The 17,329-nt window shown below is 40.9% G+C and overlaps 1 protein-coding gene across 4 annotated transcripts in view; it reads right to left on the minus strand.

Annotated features, from left to right (window-relative positions):
• Positions 1-14,587: 14,587 nt before the first annotated feature.
• itpk1a (inositol-tetrakisphosphate 1-kinase a) overlaps positions 14,588-17,329 on the minus strand; it is a 66,862-nt gene continuing 64,120 nt past the window's right edge. For 3 of the 4 annotated variants that reach the window (XM_029733368.1, XM_029733367.1, XM_029733366.1), the window contains exon 11: positions 14,588-14,986. In XM_029733368.1, the coding sequence (XP_029589228.1) occupies positions 14,694-14,986 (293 nt within the window). In that variant the 3' untranslated portion in view covers positions 14,588-14,693. The remainder of the gene's footprint in view (positions 14,987-17,329) is intronic. The other variant, XM_029733365.1, reaches the window with a different exon arrangement.

A 17,329-nucleotide genomic window follows, 5' to 3' on the forward strand; every position in this document is an offset into this window, starting at 1 on the left:
ACACACACACACACACACACACACACACACACACACACACACACACACACACACACACACACACACACACACACACACACACACATCTATCCTACGCTGCCTTTCTAAGGTCTTTGAAAGCCAAGTCAACAAACAGTTTACCGACCATTTCGAATCCCACCGCACCTTCTCCACTATGCAATCTGGTTTCAGAGCTGGTCATGGGTGCACCTCAGCCATGCTCAAGGTCCTAAACGATATGTTACCTGCCATCGATAAGAAACAATACTGTGCTGCCGTATTCATTGACCTGGCCAAAGCTTTCGACTCTGTCAATCACCACATCCTCATCGGCAGACTCAATAGCCTTGGTTTCTCAAATGATTGCCTCGCCTGGTTCACCAACTACTTCTCTGATAGAGTTCAGTGTGTCAAATGGGAGGGTCTGTTGTCCAGGCCTTTGTTGTCTCTATGGGGGTGCCACAGGGTTCAATTCTTGGGCCAACTCTTTTCTCTGTACACATCAATGATGTCGCTCTTGCTGCTGGTGAGTCTCTGATCCACCTCTACGCAGACGACACTATTCTGTATACTTCTGGCCCTTCTTTGGACACTGTGTTAACAACCCTCTAGACAAGCTTCAATGCCATACAACTCTCCTTCCGTGGCCTCCAACTGCTCTTAAATACAAGTAAAACTAAATGCATACTCTTCAACCGATTGCTGCCTGCACCTGCCCGCCTGTCCAGCGTCACTACTCTGGACGGCTCTGATTTAGAATATGTGGACAACTACAAATACCTAGGTGTCTAGTTAGACTGTAAACTCTCCTTCCAGACTCACATCAAACATCCCCAATCCAAAGTTAAATCTAGAATTGGCTTTCTATTTCGCAACAAAGCATCCTTCACTCATGCTGCCAAACATACCCTCGTAAAACTGACCATCCTACCGATCCTTGACTTCGGCGATGTCATTTACAAAATAGCCTCCAATACCCTACTCAACAAACTGGATGCAGTCTATCACAGTGCCATACGTTTCATCGGATGGGGCCACAGTGTCTCCTGACCCCTCCTGTCTCAGCCTCCAGTATTTATGCTGCAGTAGTTTATGTGTCGGGGGGCTAGGGTCAGTCTGTCACATCTGGAGTATTTCTCGTCTTTTCCGGTGTCCTGTGTGAATTTAAATATGCTCTCTCTAATTCTCTTTCTTTCTTTCTCTCTCTCGGAGGACCTGAGCCCTAGGACCATGCCTCAGGACTACCTGGCTTGATCACTCCTTGCTGTCCCCAGTTCACCTGGCCGTGCTGCTGCTCCAGTTCCAACTGTTCTGCCTGCAGCTATGGAACCCTGACTTGTTCACCGGACGTGCTACCTGTCCCAGACCTGCTGTCCCAGACCTGCTGGAACCCTGACCTATTCACCGGACGTGCTACCTGTCCCAGACCTGCTGTTTTCAACTCTCTAGAGACAGCAGGAGCGGTAGAGATACTCTCAAAGATCGGCTATGAAAAAGCCAACTGACACTTACTCTTGTGTTACTGACTTGTTGCACCCTCGACAACTACTATGATTATTATTATTTGATCATGCTGGTCATTTATGAACATTTGAACATCTAGGTCATGTGCTGTTATAATCTCCACCCGGCACAGCCAGAAGAGGACTGGCCACCTCTCAGAGCCTTGTTTCTCTCTAGGTTTCTTCCTAGGTTTTGGCCTTTCTAGGGAGTTTTTCCTAGCCACCGTGCTTCTGCACCTGCATTGCTTGCTGTTTGGGGTTTTGGGCTGGGTTTCTGTACAGCACTTTGGGATATCGGCTGATGTAGGAAAGGCTATATAAATAAATTTGATTTGTCACCAAAGCCCCATATACTACCCACCACTGCGACCTGTACGCTCTCATTGGCTGGCCCTCGCTTCATACTCGTCGCCAAACCCACTGGCTCCAGGTCATCTACAAGACCCTGCTAGGTAAAGTCCCCCCTTATCTCCGCTCACCATAGCAGCACGCGCTCCAACAGGTATATCGCTCTGGTCACCCCCAAAGCCAATTCCTCCTTTGGCCGTCTCTCCTTCCAGTTCTCTGCTACCAATGACTGGAACAAATTACAAAAATCTCTGAAACTGGAAACACTTATCTCCCTCACTCGCTTTAAGCACCAGCTGTCAGAGCAGCTCACAGATCAGTGCACCTGTACATAGCCCATCTTTAATTTAGCCCAAACAACTACCTCTTTCCCTACTGTATTTATTTATTTTGCTCCTTTGCACCCCATTATTTCTACTTTGCACTTTCTTCTACTACAAATCTACAATTCCAGTCTTTTACTTGCTATATTGTATATACTTTGCCACCACGGACTTTTTGCCTTTACCTCCCTGAACTCACCTCATTTGCTCACATTGTATATAGACTTATTTTTCTACTGTGTTATTGACTGTATGTTTGTTTTACTCCATGTGTAACTCTGTGTTGTTGTCGAACGGCTTTGCTTTATCTTGGCCAGGTCGCAATTGTAAATGAGAACTTGTTTTCAACTTGCCTACCTGGTTAAATAAAGATGAAATAAATAAGTAAAAAATACACACACACAAGGGTAGCAAAGTTTTTATAGAACATGGTAGCAACACCACACTCGGGACACAGTAATATTGATTAACACAGATGGTGTGAACCTCAACTGTTCATCTCCGTGGGCGGGAAGCAGGAAACATGAATCATCCAAATAGCACACAGTGTTTCACAAATGTTCACCTCTAAATCTCCAACAAGGATTCACAGATATGTTTATATAGAGGATTAATATTCAGATGTCCATATATGAAATATGTATAGAAGGAGAGAGGAACGGACAGACGGAGACAGAAAAAAACTGTTCCCTCATTCACAGAGCACAGTCCCTTTGTACAATGAGGGTACAAGTTTGCTTTACAGGCATCACCATAGAAACACTAACAACAGACAATTCAGTGGTTGAAGATGTACAGACAGTATTAGCTACACTGAATCACTGTGCCACACTGCAGAAATCTAGTAATTTAGCAAAAGTGCTATTGGACTTCACGTTCAATCTCTTATGAGACAGATGGCCTATTCAGCACTGAAGAGCTCATTGACACCATTTTGTTTTGTTTTTGTCTTCGATCAAGCACTCCCCACTAAGGTGACCAATAACCATTCAGTGTCTGTTAAATGGTCCCCTAGACAACTGTGAAGAGGTCGCCTGATTGGAGCGTTTTGGCAAGCGAAGGTGAGGCCCCTCCGATGCAAGGGAGATTGTTGTACAATACATTTCTATTTGAGCGTTCTGCTGAGACAAATGTTTTCATGTGCCAAAACAGAACAAAAAAATAACAGAATGGTTACCTGGTGAAGAAGGGTATATAAATAAAATAAAGCAATGGGACTCTTGGACTTGAAAGAGCTTGAAGCTGCATCCCAAATGGCACCCTACTGTCTCTTTGGTGAAATATTGTTTTTGTCATAAATATCTAATTGAGCATTTTGCAGTGTACAATTTTGTTTAATTATGTTCCGGTCGTGTATCCTTGCCCAAGAATGATTGCTGAGCCAACAGTTTGTGTTTGTGTCTCATCTATTTCAGTCTATTCATCTCAACTTACTCTAGGAAATGCAGTCTGTTTTGTAAAACAGGGAGATGGACTAAGGTCTATATTCTGGCACAGTCTTACAGTATATTTCATGGTGTTTTGGAGATGCCTTCTTAAAACCATTACTTGACGAGTTTTTGCACATCTGGAGCCCTGTAGTTCAGTTTATAGGAGATGAGTGTGCACATATATTGTTGAAGGGGTTAGCCAACCCATAGCCCACTGAGTATCTTGGTTGTTGCTGCCTCCATCAGGTGAAATTCTAAATCTGTACTGTTGTACTATTTTGTAAACTAAACCTGTACTATTGTACTATTTTGTAACCGCTGAGTGAAAATAAATACATATAAAGATTTGGAGGTGGAGTAGGGGGGGTGGGAAAGGGATATATTTACTGTACATTGACAATTTCTACTCTTATTTTTTGGAAGATACTTGATTGTTTTTGTTTTCATGGCAAATAAAGTTCAAAAAAGAAAATGAGAGAACTGTAAAAAAAAAAAGAAAAAAAAAAGAGTCATGAGTTGAGTAGAATCCAATGACATTTGCTTATTCTAACATGTTATATTTGTAGAAAACCTTCGACATCACTGATGTGTGTTATGTATTGCATGTATGTTTCATGTTGTTGTTGGTGACTGACTGACGTATTGAAAATGTTTATCCTCTGGTGTCTCAACACTGCCACTGTGTGGTATGAACATGGTGAGTCCCCCTCCCCCCTAAAAAATATTTAGATGAATGGATTATTTTACACAACTTGATTAGCCACAATTTCTTTGGAAATACATGTGAAAAGGCCAGAGCGTGTCCAAACAATTTATTATATTATGGCATAGTATATCATACTTTAGCCCGGTAGGTGGTGGTAATGTACCTAATATTGGTTTTCACACTTGCCATTAAACCCCAAAAAAGAAGAACTCGAGGGTTGTGTTCATAAATTCAATCTGGAGTGCCAGAGTGCGCTCTGGGGGTTCCAAATTCAGAGCATTGTCAGATTGTCCGCTGGTAAATTCAGAGCGTTTCGAGGGTTCAGAGTTCACAATGGAGAGGAGTAGGGTTGATCCGAGTGTTCTGACCTCACAATAGCAGTCAAGTGTTAAAGAGTCTAGTTGATAGGTAATCGACCAGCTGGGCTGTTCCCCATACCCGTATGTAGGGACTTGTACAATACTTGAACATGGCTATTGAACTTGACATTTGTGTCTGTCTTTATTCTTTAATCTAACATATATAGAAACATCAAGCACCCAAGTTAACTGGCTAACGTTGGCTAGCTACTTCCAAACACAAACGAGAGAACACCCCACTCTGACCGTTTTACTCACCCTAGCAGAGCTGGTTAGGGTGTTTCCATGTTAGTCAGAGTGTTGGTGACTGTAACTGTGCTGCTGGCAACAATTTAATTGCACATTTTTTTTTTACTGACACCGGCCATATTCAATAGGTGTCGAGCGTTATAAATTTGTTAGTCATTCTGCGCTCTGGCACACACAGGTGAGAGTGCTCTGAAATCGGAGTAGATCGCCAGATTGTAAATTCAATCGCACCCTAAATCAGAGAAAGAAATAGTTATCACTCCAGAGACATATTTATATGCACAGTACAAAGATATTAAACACTTACTCAACTGTCTTGCAATGTTAGAATAAAATTAAACTTGATTGACAAGCTAAACAAATCATAATGCTCTGCTGGATAGCAACTGCCGCTAACCATCTTGAGTCTGCACAAATCAGTCATTCTGACAAGTTTTGAAAGCATTCCTCCCTAATTAAACAGTACCTTTGTAGGCACCCCAAGGGCGATTTCTGAAATGCAGAGCTTATTGATAATAAAACATTTTTGTTGTTGCTAATTTGTTAACTCTTACATTGCCCATAATTGAAAACTTTGTTGGAAGCATTTTAATTTGGACATGTCCATATACACTCAGAGGCCAGGTTATTAGATACACCACCAAGGTCACATAAATGGTTTTCTCCTACAGACATATAGCTTGCTATATAAAGCAGGCAGACAGGTATCAAGGCATTGTTACTGTTCGATTGAGCATCATTGGTAAGGCAAGGACTGGTAAAACATATTACTGTATAATTGAACGTGCTGAATAGCCAACTGTGCCAGTTCTATGACATATTCAGTCGATATTCATAAATTTTATATTTCCCTGTTGTTTCAGGGAAATAACTCTTCAGGTCCAAAATCACAATAATACATGTAGGTAAAAATAGTGAACATATTTAACACTGTGGTGTTATTGTGTCACTCAGCACACCAACAGTGTCATCACAGGTTATGTGCAGGGGGTTGTAAGTGGGGCCTGGTCTAATCGCTACCTTCTTGGCACTTAATGTAACTCTGGGACCATATTCAAAAATAGTCTCAGAGTAGGAGGGTAGATCTTGGATACTGTCCCCTCTATCCAAATAAACTTTTTCATTATGATCGAATGGCAAAACCGATCCTGTCTCAGCTCTCCTACTCTGATAGTATGTGTGCATACAGACCCTGAAAGGACTGCAGTTGTATGAGTAATATGGTACTGTAATAGCTCTACTTTGCCAGATTGGCTAGGCAAAATCTTCACCATATTCGTTAAAAATTGCCCACTCACGTCCTCAGTCTCCACCAATTACCAGTCAAACACATATCCCGGTTCCTGCAAGGGGCAGGACTTCCTCCCCCAGCACACCTCAACTACACTCACCTGCACCCTAATCAGTGTGGCTACCTCGGACTGGAAGTTTGTGTTCGGTGTTTGGAGAAGTGTTGTGCTAGTAATTTATTGTCCTTAACTTTCGAAGTTCGTTATAATCCAAGGATGCGCTATTGACTAAGTGTTTGAATCGTGTCCAAGTTTTGTACTTAATTGTTAGTGATGTTTGCCATGTATTTGACCACTGCTTTTATTAGCTTGCCTAAGCTCAATCATGTAATACAGTCCTTTGTGTAGTTTTGACTCCCATGTGTCAAACTAATTTATTCCTTGTTTAATAGAAAACTCCTACATCCGTCACCATCACCACATGACATTTGCAGCCTACAAAAAGAATCACAAACCTGTTATAAATAAAAAGGTCAAAAGACTACCTTCTTGTGTTCTTGCAGACATACCCATTGCGTTGCCTCCCACCCATGCTATCCATTTTCTTTTAGCCATGTTTTAAATATTGGTTTACCCCCATCCCCCCAACCAATCAGATGCAGAGTTGGTAGAATATGTCGTTAACCGCAGCTGCTACTCCACAAAAGTCTTTTTAAACTATAGTTTTGGGAAGTCGGTTAGGACATCTACTTTGTGCATGAGAAGTACTTTTTCCAACAATTGTTTACAGAGATTATTTCACTTATAATTCACTGTACCACAATTCCAGTGGACTAGAAGTTGACATACACCAAGTTGACTGTCTTGGAAAATTATGTCATGGCTTTAGAAGCTTCTGTTAGGCTAACTGACATCATTTGAGTCAATTGAAGGTGTACCTGTGGATGTATTTCAAGGCTTCAAACTCAGTGCCTCTTTGCTTGACATCATGGGAAAATCAAAAGAAAATCAGCCAAGACCTCAGAAAAAGAATTGTAGACCTCCACTAGTCTGGTTCATCCTTGGGAGCAATTTCCAAACGCCTGCAGATACCACGTTCATCTGTACAAACAATAGTACGCAAGTATAAACACCATGGGACCACGCAGCCGTCATACCGCTCATGAAGGAGACAAGTTCCCATCTCCTAGAGAAAAGCGTACTTTGGTACGAAAAGTGTAAATCAATCCCAGAACAACAGCAAAGGACTTTGTGAAGATGCTGGAGGAAACAGGTAAAATGTATCTATATCTACAGTAAAATGAGTCCTATATCGAAATAACCTGAAAGGTCTTTCAGCAAGGAAGAAGTCACTGCTCCAAAACCGCCATAAAAAAGCCAGACTACGGTTTGAACTGCACATGGGAACAAAGATCGTTCTTTATTGGAGAAATGTACTCTGGTCTGACGAAACAAAAATATAAACGTTAGCCCATAATGACCATCGTTATGTTTGGAGGAAAAAGGGGGATGCTTGCAAGCCTAAGAACACCATCCCAAACGTGAAGCACGAGGGTGGCAGCGCTTTGCTGCAGGAGGGACTGGTGCACTTCACAAAATAGATGGCATCAAGAGGAAGGAAAATTATGTGGATATATTGAAGCAACATATCAAGACATCAGTCAGGAAGTTAAAACTTGGTTGCATTTTGGTCTTCCAAATGGATAATGACCCCAAGCATACTTCCAAAGTTATGGAGAAATGGCTTAAGGACAACAAAGCCAAGGTATTGGAGTGGCCATCACAAAGCCCTGACCTCAATCCTATACAAAATTTGTGGGCAGACCTGAAAAAGCATGTAGGCCTACAAACCTGACTCAGTTACACCATCACTGTCAGGAGGAATGGGCCAAAATTCACCCAACTTATTGTGGGAAGCTTGTGGAAGGCTACCCGAAACATTTGACCCAAGTTAAACAATTTAAAGGCAATACTACAACAAACTAATTGAGTGTATGTAAACATCTGAACCACTGGGAATGTGATGAAAGAAATAAAAGCTGAAATAAATCACTCTATTATTCTGACATTTCACATTCTTAAAATAAAGTGGTGATCCTAACTGACCTAAGACAGGGAATTTGTACTAGGATTAAACGTCAGGAATTGTGAAAAACTGAGGTTAAATATACACTGCTCCAAAAAATAAAGGGAACACTTAAACAACACAATGTAACTCCAAGTCAATCACACTTCTGTGAAATCAAACTGTCCACTTAGGAAGCAACACTGATTGACAATAAATTTCACATGCTGTTGTGCAAATGGAATAGACAACAGGTGGAAATTATAGGCAATTAGCAAGACACCCCCAATAAAGGAGTGGTTCTGCAGGTGGTGACCACCTCAGTTCCTCAGTTCCATCTCAGTTCCTATGCTTCCTGGCTGATGTTTTGGTCACTTTTGAATGCTGGCGGTGCTTTCACTCTAGTGGTAGCATGAGACGGAGTTTACAACCCACACAAGTGGCTCAGGTAGTACAGCTCATCCAGGATGGCACATCAATGCGAGCTGTGGCAAGAAGGTTTGCTGTGTCTGTCAGCGTAGTGTCCAGAGCATGGAGGCGCTACCAGGAGACAGGCCAGTACATCAGGAGCCGTGGAGGAGGCCGTAGGAGGGCAACAACCCAGCAGCAGGACCACTACCTCTGCCGTTGTGCAAGGAGGAGCAGGAAGAGCACTGCCAGAGCCCTGCAAAATGACCTCCAGCAGGCCACAAATGTTCATGTGTCTGCTCAAAAGGTCAGAAACAGACTCCATGAGGGTGGTATGAGGGCCCGACGTCCACAGGTGGGGGTTGGGCTTAAAGCCCAACACCGTGCAGGACGTTTGGCATTTGCCAGAGAACACCAAGATTGGCAAATTCGCCACTGGCGCCCTGTGCTCTTCACAGATGAAAGCAGGTTCACACTGAGCACATGTGACAGACGTAACAGAGTCTGGAGACGCCGTGGAGAACGTTCTGCTGCCTGCAACATCCTCCAGCATGACCGGTTTGGCGGTGGGTCAGTGATGGTGTGGGGTGGCATTTCTTTGGGGGGCCACACAGCCCTCCATGTGCTCGCCAGAGGTAGCCTGACTGCCATTAGGTAGCGAGATGAGATCCTCAGACCCCTTGTGAGACCATATGCTGGTGCGGTTGGCCCTGGGTTCCTCCTAATGCAAGACAATGCTAGACCTCATGTGGCTGGAGTGTGTCAGCAGTTCCTGCAAGAGGAAGGCATTGATGCTATGGACTGGCCCGCCCATTCCCCAGACCTGAATCCAATTGAGCACATCTGGGACATCATGTCTCGCTCCATCCACCAACGCCACGTTGCACCACAGACTGTCCAGGAGTTGGCGGATGCTTTAGTCCAGGTCTGGGAGGAGATCCCTCAGGAGACCATCCGCCACCTCATCAGGAGCATGCCCAGGCATTGTAGGGAGGTCATACAGGCACATGGAGGCCACACACACTACTGAGCCTCATTTTGACTTGTTTAAAGGACATTACATCAAAGTTGGATCAGCCTGTAGTGTGGTTTTCCACTTTAATTTTGAGTGTGACTCCAAATCCAGACCTCCATGGGTTGATAAATTGGATTTCCATTGATTATTTTTTTTTTTAAGATTATTTCATTCATTCAGATCTAGGATGTGTTATTTTAGTGTTCCCTTTATTTTTTTTGAGCAGTGTATTTGGCTAAGGTGTATGTAAACCTCCGACTTCAACTGTACCTTAATAGATTAGGTCCCATTTCTATACCACCACCAATTATGGCTGGGGAGAAGCAAAAGTACTATTGTGGAAAGTTGTTCCCCTTGCAACACAAATCTCACCAAACCATTAAAGACTTTCTGGTGTACATTTGTTTGTCTTCCTTGATTTATTGTCTCCGTTTTTTGTATAAATATGTCCATATTGACAATTTATACAACATACACATATTGCTCAATAGCATACATCAGGAAAATGGTTACAAACATTAATCTCACATTTCAAGTTGGAACTTTTAATTTCCTCAAAATGATCTTTACTTGGTTCTTCTTTGATAAATGTAAGTCCCCAAAGCTAATTTAGCAAATTTGTTATAAAAATCTATAGAAATTGATCTATGCTGCACTCACAGCATTTTAACAAGTAATAAAACAGCAAGGCCTAGATTCAAACAAATCAGCGATAACTGGCAAACTGCATAGCATATCATTGTTTTTGTTTAGGTGGTCGCCTAAAAAGAAACAATTAAGGCGGCTCTGATTAAATCTAGCCCTACGTAGTTGAGATTTATTCTGGATTTTACAGAGTAGTATAATAACTATGTTCTATCCTGAAAGATATACAGTATATTGTTTATCATATACACTGAGTATACAATACATTAAGAACAACTGCTCTTTACATGACAGACTGACCAGGTGAAAGCTATGATCTCCTATTGATGTTAGGAATTTCACCCCTTATTGAAGTTCGGATTGTCAAGCCTTGAGACAAGGATTGTGTATGTGTGCCATTCAGAGGGTGAATGAGCAACAAGTGATATAAGTGACTTTGAACGGTGTATGGTAGTAGGTGCCAGGCACACCGGTTTGTGTCGAGAACTGCAAAGCTGCTGGGTTTTTCACACTCACTTTCCCGTGTGTATGAAGAATGGTCCACCACCCAAAAGACATCCAGCCAAGTTAACAACTGTGGGAAGTATGAGTCAACATTGACACCTTGTAGAGTCCATGCCCCCGACAAATTGAGGCTGTTCTGAGGGCAAGAGGGGTGGGAGGACTCAATATGTTCTTAATGTTTTGTGCATTCAATGTATATTCACAATATACAATATAATAAATTATCATATACGCATCTCGAAGATCAGACTGACACACACACAAAATGAAATTAAGGCTGCTGGGTCCCCTTGCCCTCCCCTACAGGAGAGCATGACCATGTCGGCTCAGTAGGAACCTATAGACACATTTGACAAAGTCATTGATATGACAGAGATCCAACAGCAGGGATGTGATCACAGTAAACCAGTGGATCAAAACAAACAAATTGGAACAACTGAAATCATTAAAAAATATATTTCTTCCTTCTCAGCACTAGCAAGTTAACTAGAAAAGTACATTTCCTAAAAGTAATGTTCGTGCATGCGAGCTCGTCTTAAAGTCCTGTTCCAGTCTTTTCACCTCATTGAACACCTGATTTACTTAAAAAAACACATCTCAAGGTGATTCAGGTACGATTATGACATGACAAGTGGGATGGGGGTTTTTCCTCTTTGTTCACTATTGCTTCTTTATTATTCCTCAAGCAAGGGGGGGGGGGGGGTGCAATGACATCAGACCACCTTGAATGCCCTACTCCTTGAAGTTTACAGTTGTCTAAAAAAAACATTTTGCTCACAAAATGTTTACTCTTAAGTGGGTGTACATTACTTGGGCTATTGCTATTCAACAGGAAAAGTTCAAATATCACTGGAAGGACATCTTTATAGTATTTATGGTTGTGAAATAAATTATTGTAGTGATAGTGACTGAAGTAGTAATGGTGGTGACTGGTTATAGTTGAAAAGCCGGTAGATGGAACGACTGATTGATTGGATAGCCTGAACATGTTGGTTTGGGGTCTAGTTTGAATGGTTCAAGAGTTACTATTACTGTTGGTGGGTTATTAAATGCCAATTTGACATTTTTTAATTGCTATAGTTTAAACAAATTCTGAAAATGTCCGTTTTAATGTTGTGTGTAGCTGAAATGGTTAAAGAGCAGTAGCATTTAAAATGTCTACCCCTGTTTTCTTATGCAAAAGTAAAATAGTTTATAAAACCTGAATGTTTTAAAGTTGGTCTTGTAGCATAATTGGCCAAGGACCATTTTGAATAGCTAACACTATTCCTATTGTTCTCATTGAAACCCATGTTCAATTTATGCTAATTTTAAGTGGTCATAAAGTATAAATAGTATAACAAATCTGAATGCAAGCAATGTACGTCAGGTCAGTCTGAACATCTCAAAGTTGGTTTGGTGTTGATAGCTTAAAAACAGGGAAAGCGATGAGTCTAGAATTTTCAATATTGACACCTAGACCATCTTTTTGCCATTGAAATGCATTGTAGATCATTTTAAATATTGTTGTAGTTCAAAAAGTATACATGCTATCAAAGATTCTCAATGTAATTTGAGTTAGTCTGCACATTTGGAAGTTGGTTTCGTGTTAATAGCTTAAATCATTTAAGCACTATATTGTGGGGAATAAATAGAACAGCTAGAAAAGGACATTTACTGTAGTAAACGTGGTGTGCTTGCTAATATTGAATATTTATGGTTGTGAAATAGTTGTATTGACGGCAGTAGTAGGGTTTTCATAGGCTGTGTTATAGTGACTTATTTTGGGGTGGTTTGTAGGTGTGGAGTTGTTATAGTGGGCTAGTATAGTAGGCTAGAGTGAGTTCCATGTAATCATAAGCCCTATAAGGTGTTTTTAAGCTCTTCAAAATGTTTTTGTTTGAACATTCTAAAAGTTGTGGTAGTGATTTCAGTTAAGAATGTTGAATCCCGCATTCCACCATTGAAATGGATGAGGATACAACAAGCTTTATAGTTTATGAGGCAGGAATGGTAGCAAAAGGCTCTGTTGATGCCATTTAAGTTGAGTCAGTCGGCATTTGTCAACATTGGGGTGGTTGTAGTAGCTGAAACGGATCAAGAGCAGTGGTGAATCAACATTTTGCCTTTGAAGCAAATTTAAAAATCGTTAAAGTATAAAAAGCATTAAAAAAATTATTGACAAGCAATCTACGTTGAGTCAGCGTGTACAAGTCACCATTGGTTTGGTGTTTGTAGCTTTAACGGTTCAAGAGCAATCGCGAATCCAAATACTTCCCAGGGGTGGGCAGGCGTGGAGATGGGTGGGCATGAGGATAGGGACAACCAAGGGGTTCTGGGTATTCGGCTTCACTTTGTATAAAATGTATGCTGTAAAATAAAAAAAAACATCCCATTCAAGCCTATGGAGCTTTTATGCACATGTAAAACAGTTATAGTTCAAAAATAATAAAAGTGGTATCAAAAAGCCGTTTACAAGCAACCTATTCCAGACCAGTCTGCACGTTTTAAAGTTTTAATAGCATTTCTAGTTTAAACGGTGGAAGACTAGTAATGACCGGAATTCCATTGAAATGCATTGGGATTTATGCAAATACGGTTGTAGTGTGAAAAGTATTAGTAGTATCAAAACGTAGACTTTTTTTCAAAAAACCTGAGCAGTGGCTGTCTGGACGTTTTAAAAGTTATTTTGGTGTTGGTAGCTTTTACAGTTTTGGCACTAAAGGTTCCAGCGGAATAATACGTATGAACAGTTTCTAAAGTTGTGTTTTGCTTTAAGCAAGCACACTTAACTCTATGTATGAATTCCAGAGTGGTCTTGCCTTCAGCAAGCACACTGATATTAAGAATATGTAAGAAATCTTGTGGTCTTGCCCTCAGCAAGTACATTAATTAGTAACTACCAAAATAATGGAAACACTTGAGTAAATGAGGGATACAAAGTATATTGAAAGCAAGTGTTTCCACACAGGTGTGGTTCCTGAGTAAATTAAATAATTAACATCCCATCTGGCTTAGGGTCATGTATAAAAATACTGGGCAGGCCATTATTTTGGCTACCCTGGCTATGGCCCCATAGGATGACAATGCCCCCATCCACAGGGCATGAGTGGTCACTGAATGGTTTGATGAGCATGACATTGGTCTAAACCATATGCCATGGCCATCTCAGTCACCAGATCTCAACCCAATTGAACACTTATGGGATATTCTGTAGTGGCGCCTGAGAGCGTTTTCCACCACCAATAAAACACCAAATGATGGAGTTAGACGTGAAGAATCTATGCCAGGGCTCTCCAACCCTGTTCCCGTAGTGCTACCTTCCTGTTGTAAATAACCCGATTCAGTTTATTATCCAGCTAATTACTAGAAATAGGTGTGCTAGATTAGGGTTGGAGAGAACATACAGGACGGTAGCTCTCCAGGAACAAGGCTGGAGAACCCTGATCTATGCCAAGATGCATTGAAGCTTTTCTGGCATTTTGGACCCCATACAGTGGGGTCCAAAATGATTGACACCCTTGATGAAGCTAAGCAAAAATTACAACAAAAATAAAGAGCTCTATTTTCATGTATTTCCAAAAGTGTAAATGCCTGGAGTTTGCTAAATGGAATTGGCACTTGGATTGAAACCGGTGCTATGGTCAGATCACATTTAAAAAGATGACTCTTTTTCTGATCAACTGTATAATATAACGCATACAATGTAGCTCAGTAATTTAATTATTTATTTGATGGTCATTTTCTTCTCATCTTTATCAAGGGTGTCAATTTCGGACCCCACTGTGTGTGTGTGTGTGTGTGTGTGTGTGTGTGTGTGTGTGTGTGTGTGTGTGTGTGTGTGTGTGTGTGTGTGTGTGTGTGTGTGTATGTATATATATATATATATAAAACATACAACAGCTTGTTCTTCACTACTAGGGGCTGGGCCTTATTGCGAGGAGGCTTTGGTGGGGATGACAGACACACAATGTTGTTGGAAGTTGGCCGAAACTTCAGAGTCGCACCCCAGTCCCTGATTGCCTCCCCTCTTGACGCAGTCTCCCTCCACAATCCAGGTGTTGGCCTCGTTTCCCAGGAGCATGCAGGGTTTCCCACAGTCGGCCAGGGCTGCGGCGGGGGGCTGTCCCCCGACCACGCCGGTCCTCTCAAAGGCCTGCTCCTGGAGAACACTTGTGAGATGACTCAGTAGGTCGTCAAAGAACTCCGGGACTCCCTCATAACCTGAATAATAGAAAAGTTCATTTTAATAGAAATACCATTAAATAATATGATTTTTTTTTAAAGATGGGCAGCAGATTTACAAACTCCGATGTTTCATAAAAAGGGCACATAAGATGCATACAAATACAGGCATTCACAAAATTCATCACAACAAACGTAACTATGCAATGAGATTGAGGCTGTAACCTCAAATATCTTGAATTTTTTTTACATTTGAAATTGCATATTCAACAACTTACAAAATAATTGAAGCTGAAGATGGGATTTTATTTTAGGAATAAGGCCTGTTTTTCTTTTTAAGCCAGGAGGTGGCTAGAATCAGCTACATTTATGCCTATACTAAACTATGGTGATATTTTATATAGGAATGCTTCCTCAGTGTTTGAGATCTATTGACACCCTTTACAATGGAGCATTGAGATTTATTTCAAACTGCAAAACCCTCACACACACCACTGCACTTTATATACCAGGGTTAGCTGGCCTTCTCTAGTCACTTGTATGCTCAGTCACTTGTATACTTTTTTAACTACCATTTTATTTGGGCAGTTTTATTCTTCAGAAATGTGCTGGGTACCCTCTTCGTTTGGAGGACTTTATCCTGCTAACTGTTCGAAAGGGCTTTTATGTACTCGGCGCCATCGGCTTGGAACGCCTTACAAAATAGTTAAACTGGAAGAACTTGTCCCGGTTGGTGTTTTTAAATCATTAATGAAGGATTGAGGCTGATTCCTTCACCCGTCAATGTTTTTAATTTGCAGTTTTAGGATTTCGTTATACTCCTGTGATTTCTATGGTTTTTACTAGATTACTTTTTCAATGTTGTCTGTCTAATTGTGTAATGACTTGGTGCTGCCTATCTTTGCCAGAACGCTCTTCAAAAAGAGATCTCAAATCTCAGTGAGCCCTTCCTGGTTAAGGTTAAATAAATAAAATAATAAGTCGTGCTTCCCCAGTGCTATAATTTGATTGGTAGAAGATTTCTGTTCTGATTTGAAAAGCAGAGAAGATTTCATACGCTCTAAGATTTTGTCCAAGTTTTTGGGAAAGTGGTACAAATGTCAGTTGTTTGTAAAGGTTTAGATAAAATGTAGTTTGTGGTTACTAGAACAAGTGTATCGTTTGATTGGTAGAAGATAATTATATTCCGATTTCAGATTTGAATAGCAGAGACGTTGACCAAGATTTCATAATCTCTTGCTGGAAAAGTGGTCAAAATGTCAGTTGGTTGAGAAAATAAAGTTGATGCCGATACATTGACATTACTGGCATGTCAAAGGGTGAAAATGTCATATGGTGCAACCGTCCGAGGTTGAATTTGAACAAAAGGGTTGCAAAATTGGTATAAGAAAGCGGTGAATATTTAACTTCTGCATACATTTAATTTAAAAAATATATGTTTCATTATTAAAGATCAAGGTGAACATACAAGCTTTTCAAAAAAACTTTGCCTCATGACAAGAGCTCTAAATTGTAATGTTCCATTGGTAGCACTGGTGCTCCCAATGTAAAAAAAAGTTAGGAGCACAACAAAATTTAGGGGCACTAGAAAATACAATTTTTTGCTAAATCAACTGAGATATAGCCTATGAGCCTATTCGAGTTACTGTACTTTGAAGCACATGTTGTGCCCTAGAAACCCTGTAAAAAATGTTTTTTTTAAAGTAAAAATTTGATACAAATACCTGTCATTTAAATTATAAAGTCATTTGTGGAATATTAGGCTGCTACATAGGATAGCATTAGCCTTCAGGATATCTTACCCCAACGGCTAGAAGAGCCATGTGGCTGGATCAACCACTTAGCTAGCACAGGCGAGCAAACGCAAGCTAAACTAGGCAAAGGGGATAGCCAGCAGTACTACCGTGTGGCAGGTAGAAACGCATGGTTAGCTTGCTTTGCAGTGAGCCAGCCGAGATAGCCCAAGCCTTGTATTATGGGCTAGCAGTGAGCCAGCCGAGGTAGCTTAAATTAAAACTTTAACTATTTTGGTATTTGTTTCATTAGTCCATTGCTGATATAGTCCCACATTTTTTGCATGTCAGCAATTAAGTTGAGCAACTTTCAAAATACTGAAATCTGGCCCGTATGATGCATTTTCACGTCATATGATGCTGCGTTTTGATGATACATGTTAGTTACCATGTACCTGCCAAACAAATACTTAGCATGTGGTTATGTACAGTATCCCTTAAGATCTGCTTAATGACTTCAATAGCTTTCAAAGCCTGCCCTCTGGAATTAAAGGGGCAATCTGAGATTGGTGAAAAACCAGATTTGAGTTTGCTCTCATGAATGAGCAATCATTGCATCCACAGCTTAGTCTATGAATCTGAGAGTGGT

This window comes from Salmo trutta, chromosome 35, assembly GCF_901001165.1.
Source record: "Salmo trutta chromosome 35, fSalTru1.1, whole genome shotgun sequence".
Lineage (NCBI taxonomy): Eukaryota > Metazoa > Chordata > Actinopteri > Salmoniformes > Salmonidae > Salmo > Salmo trutta.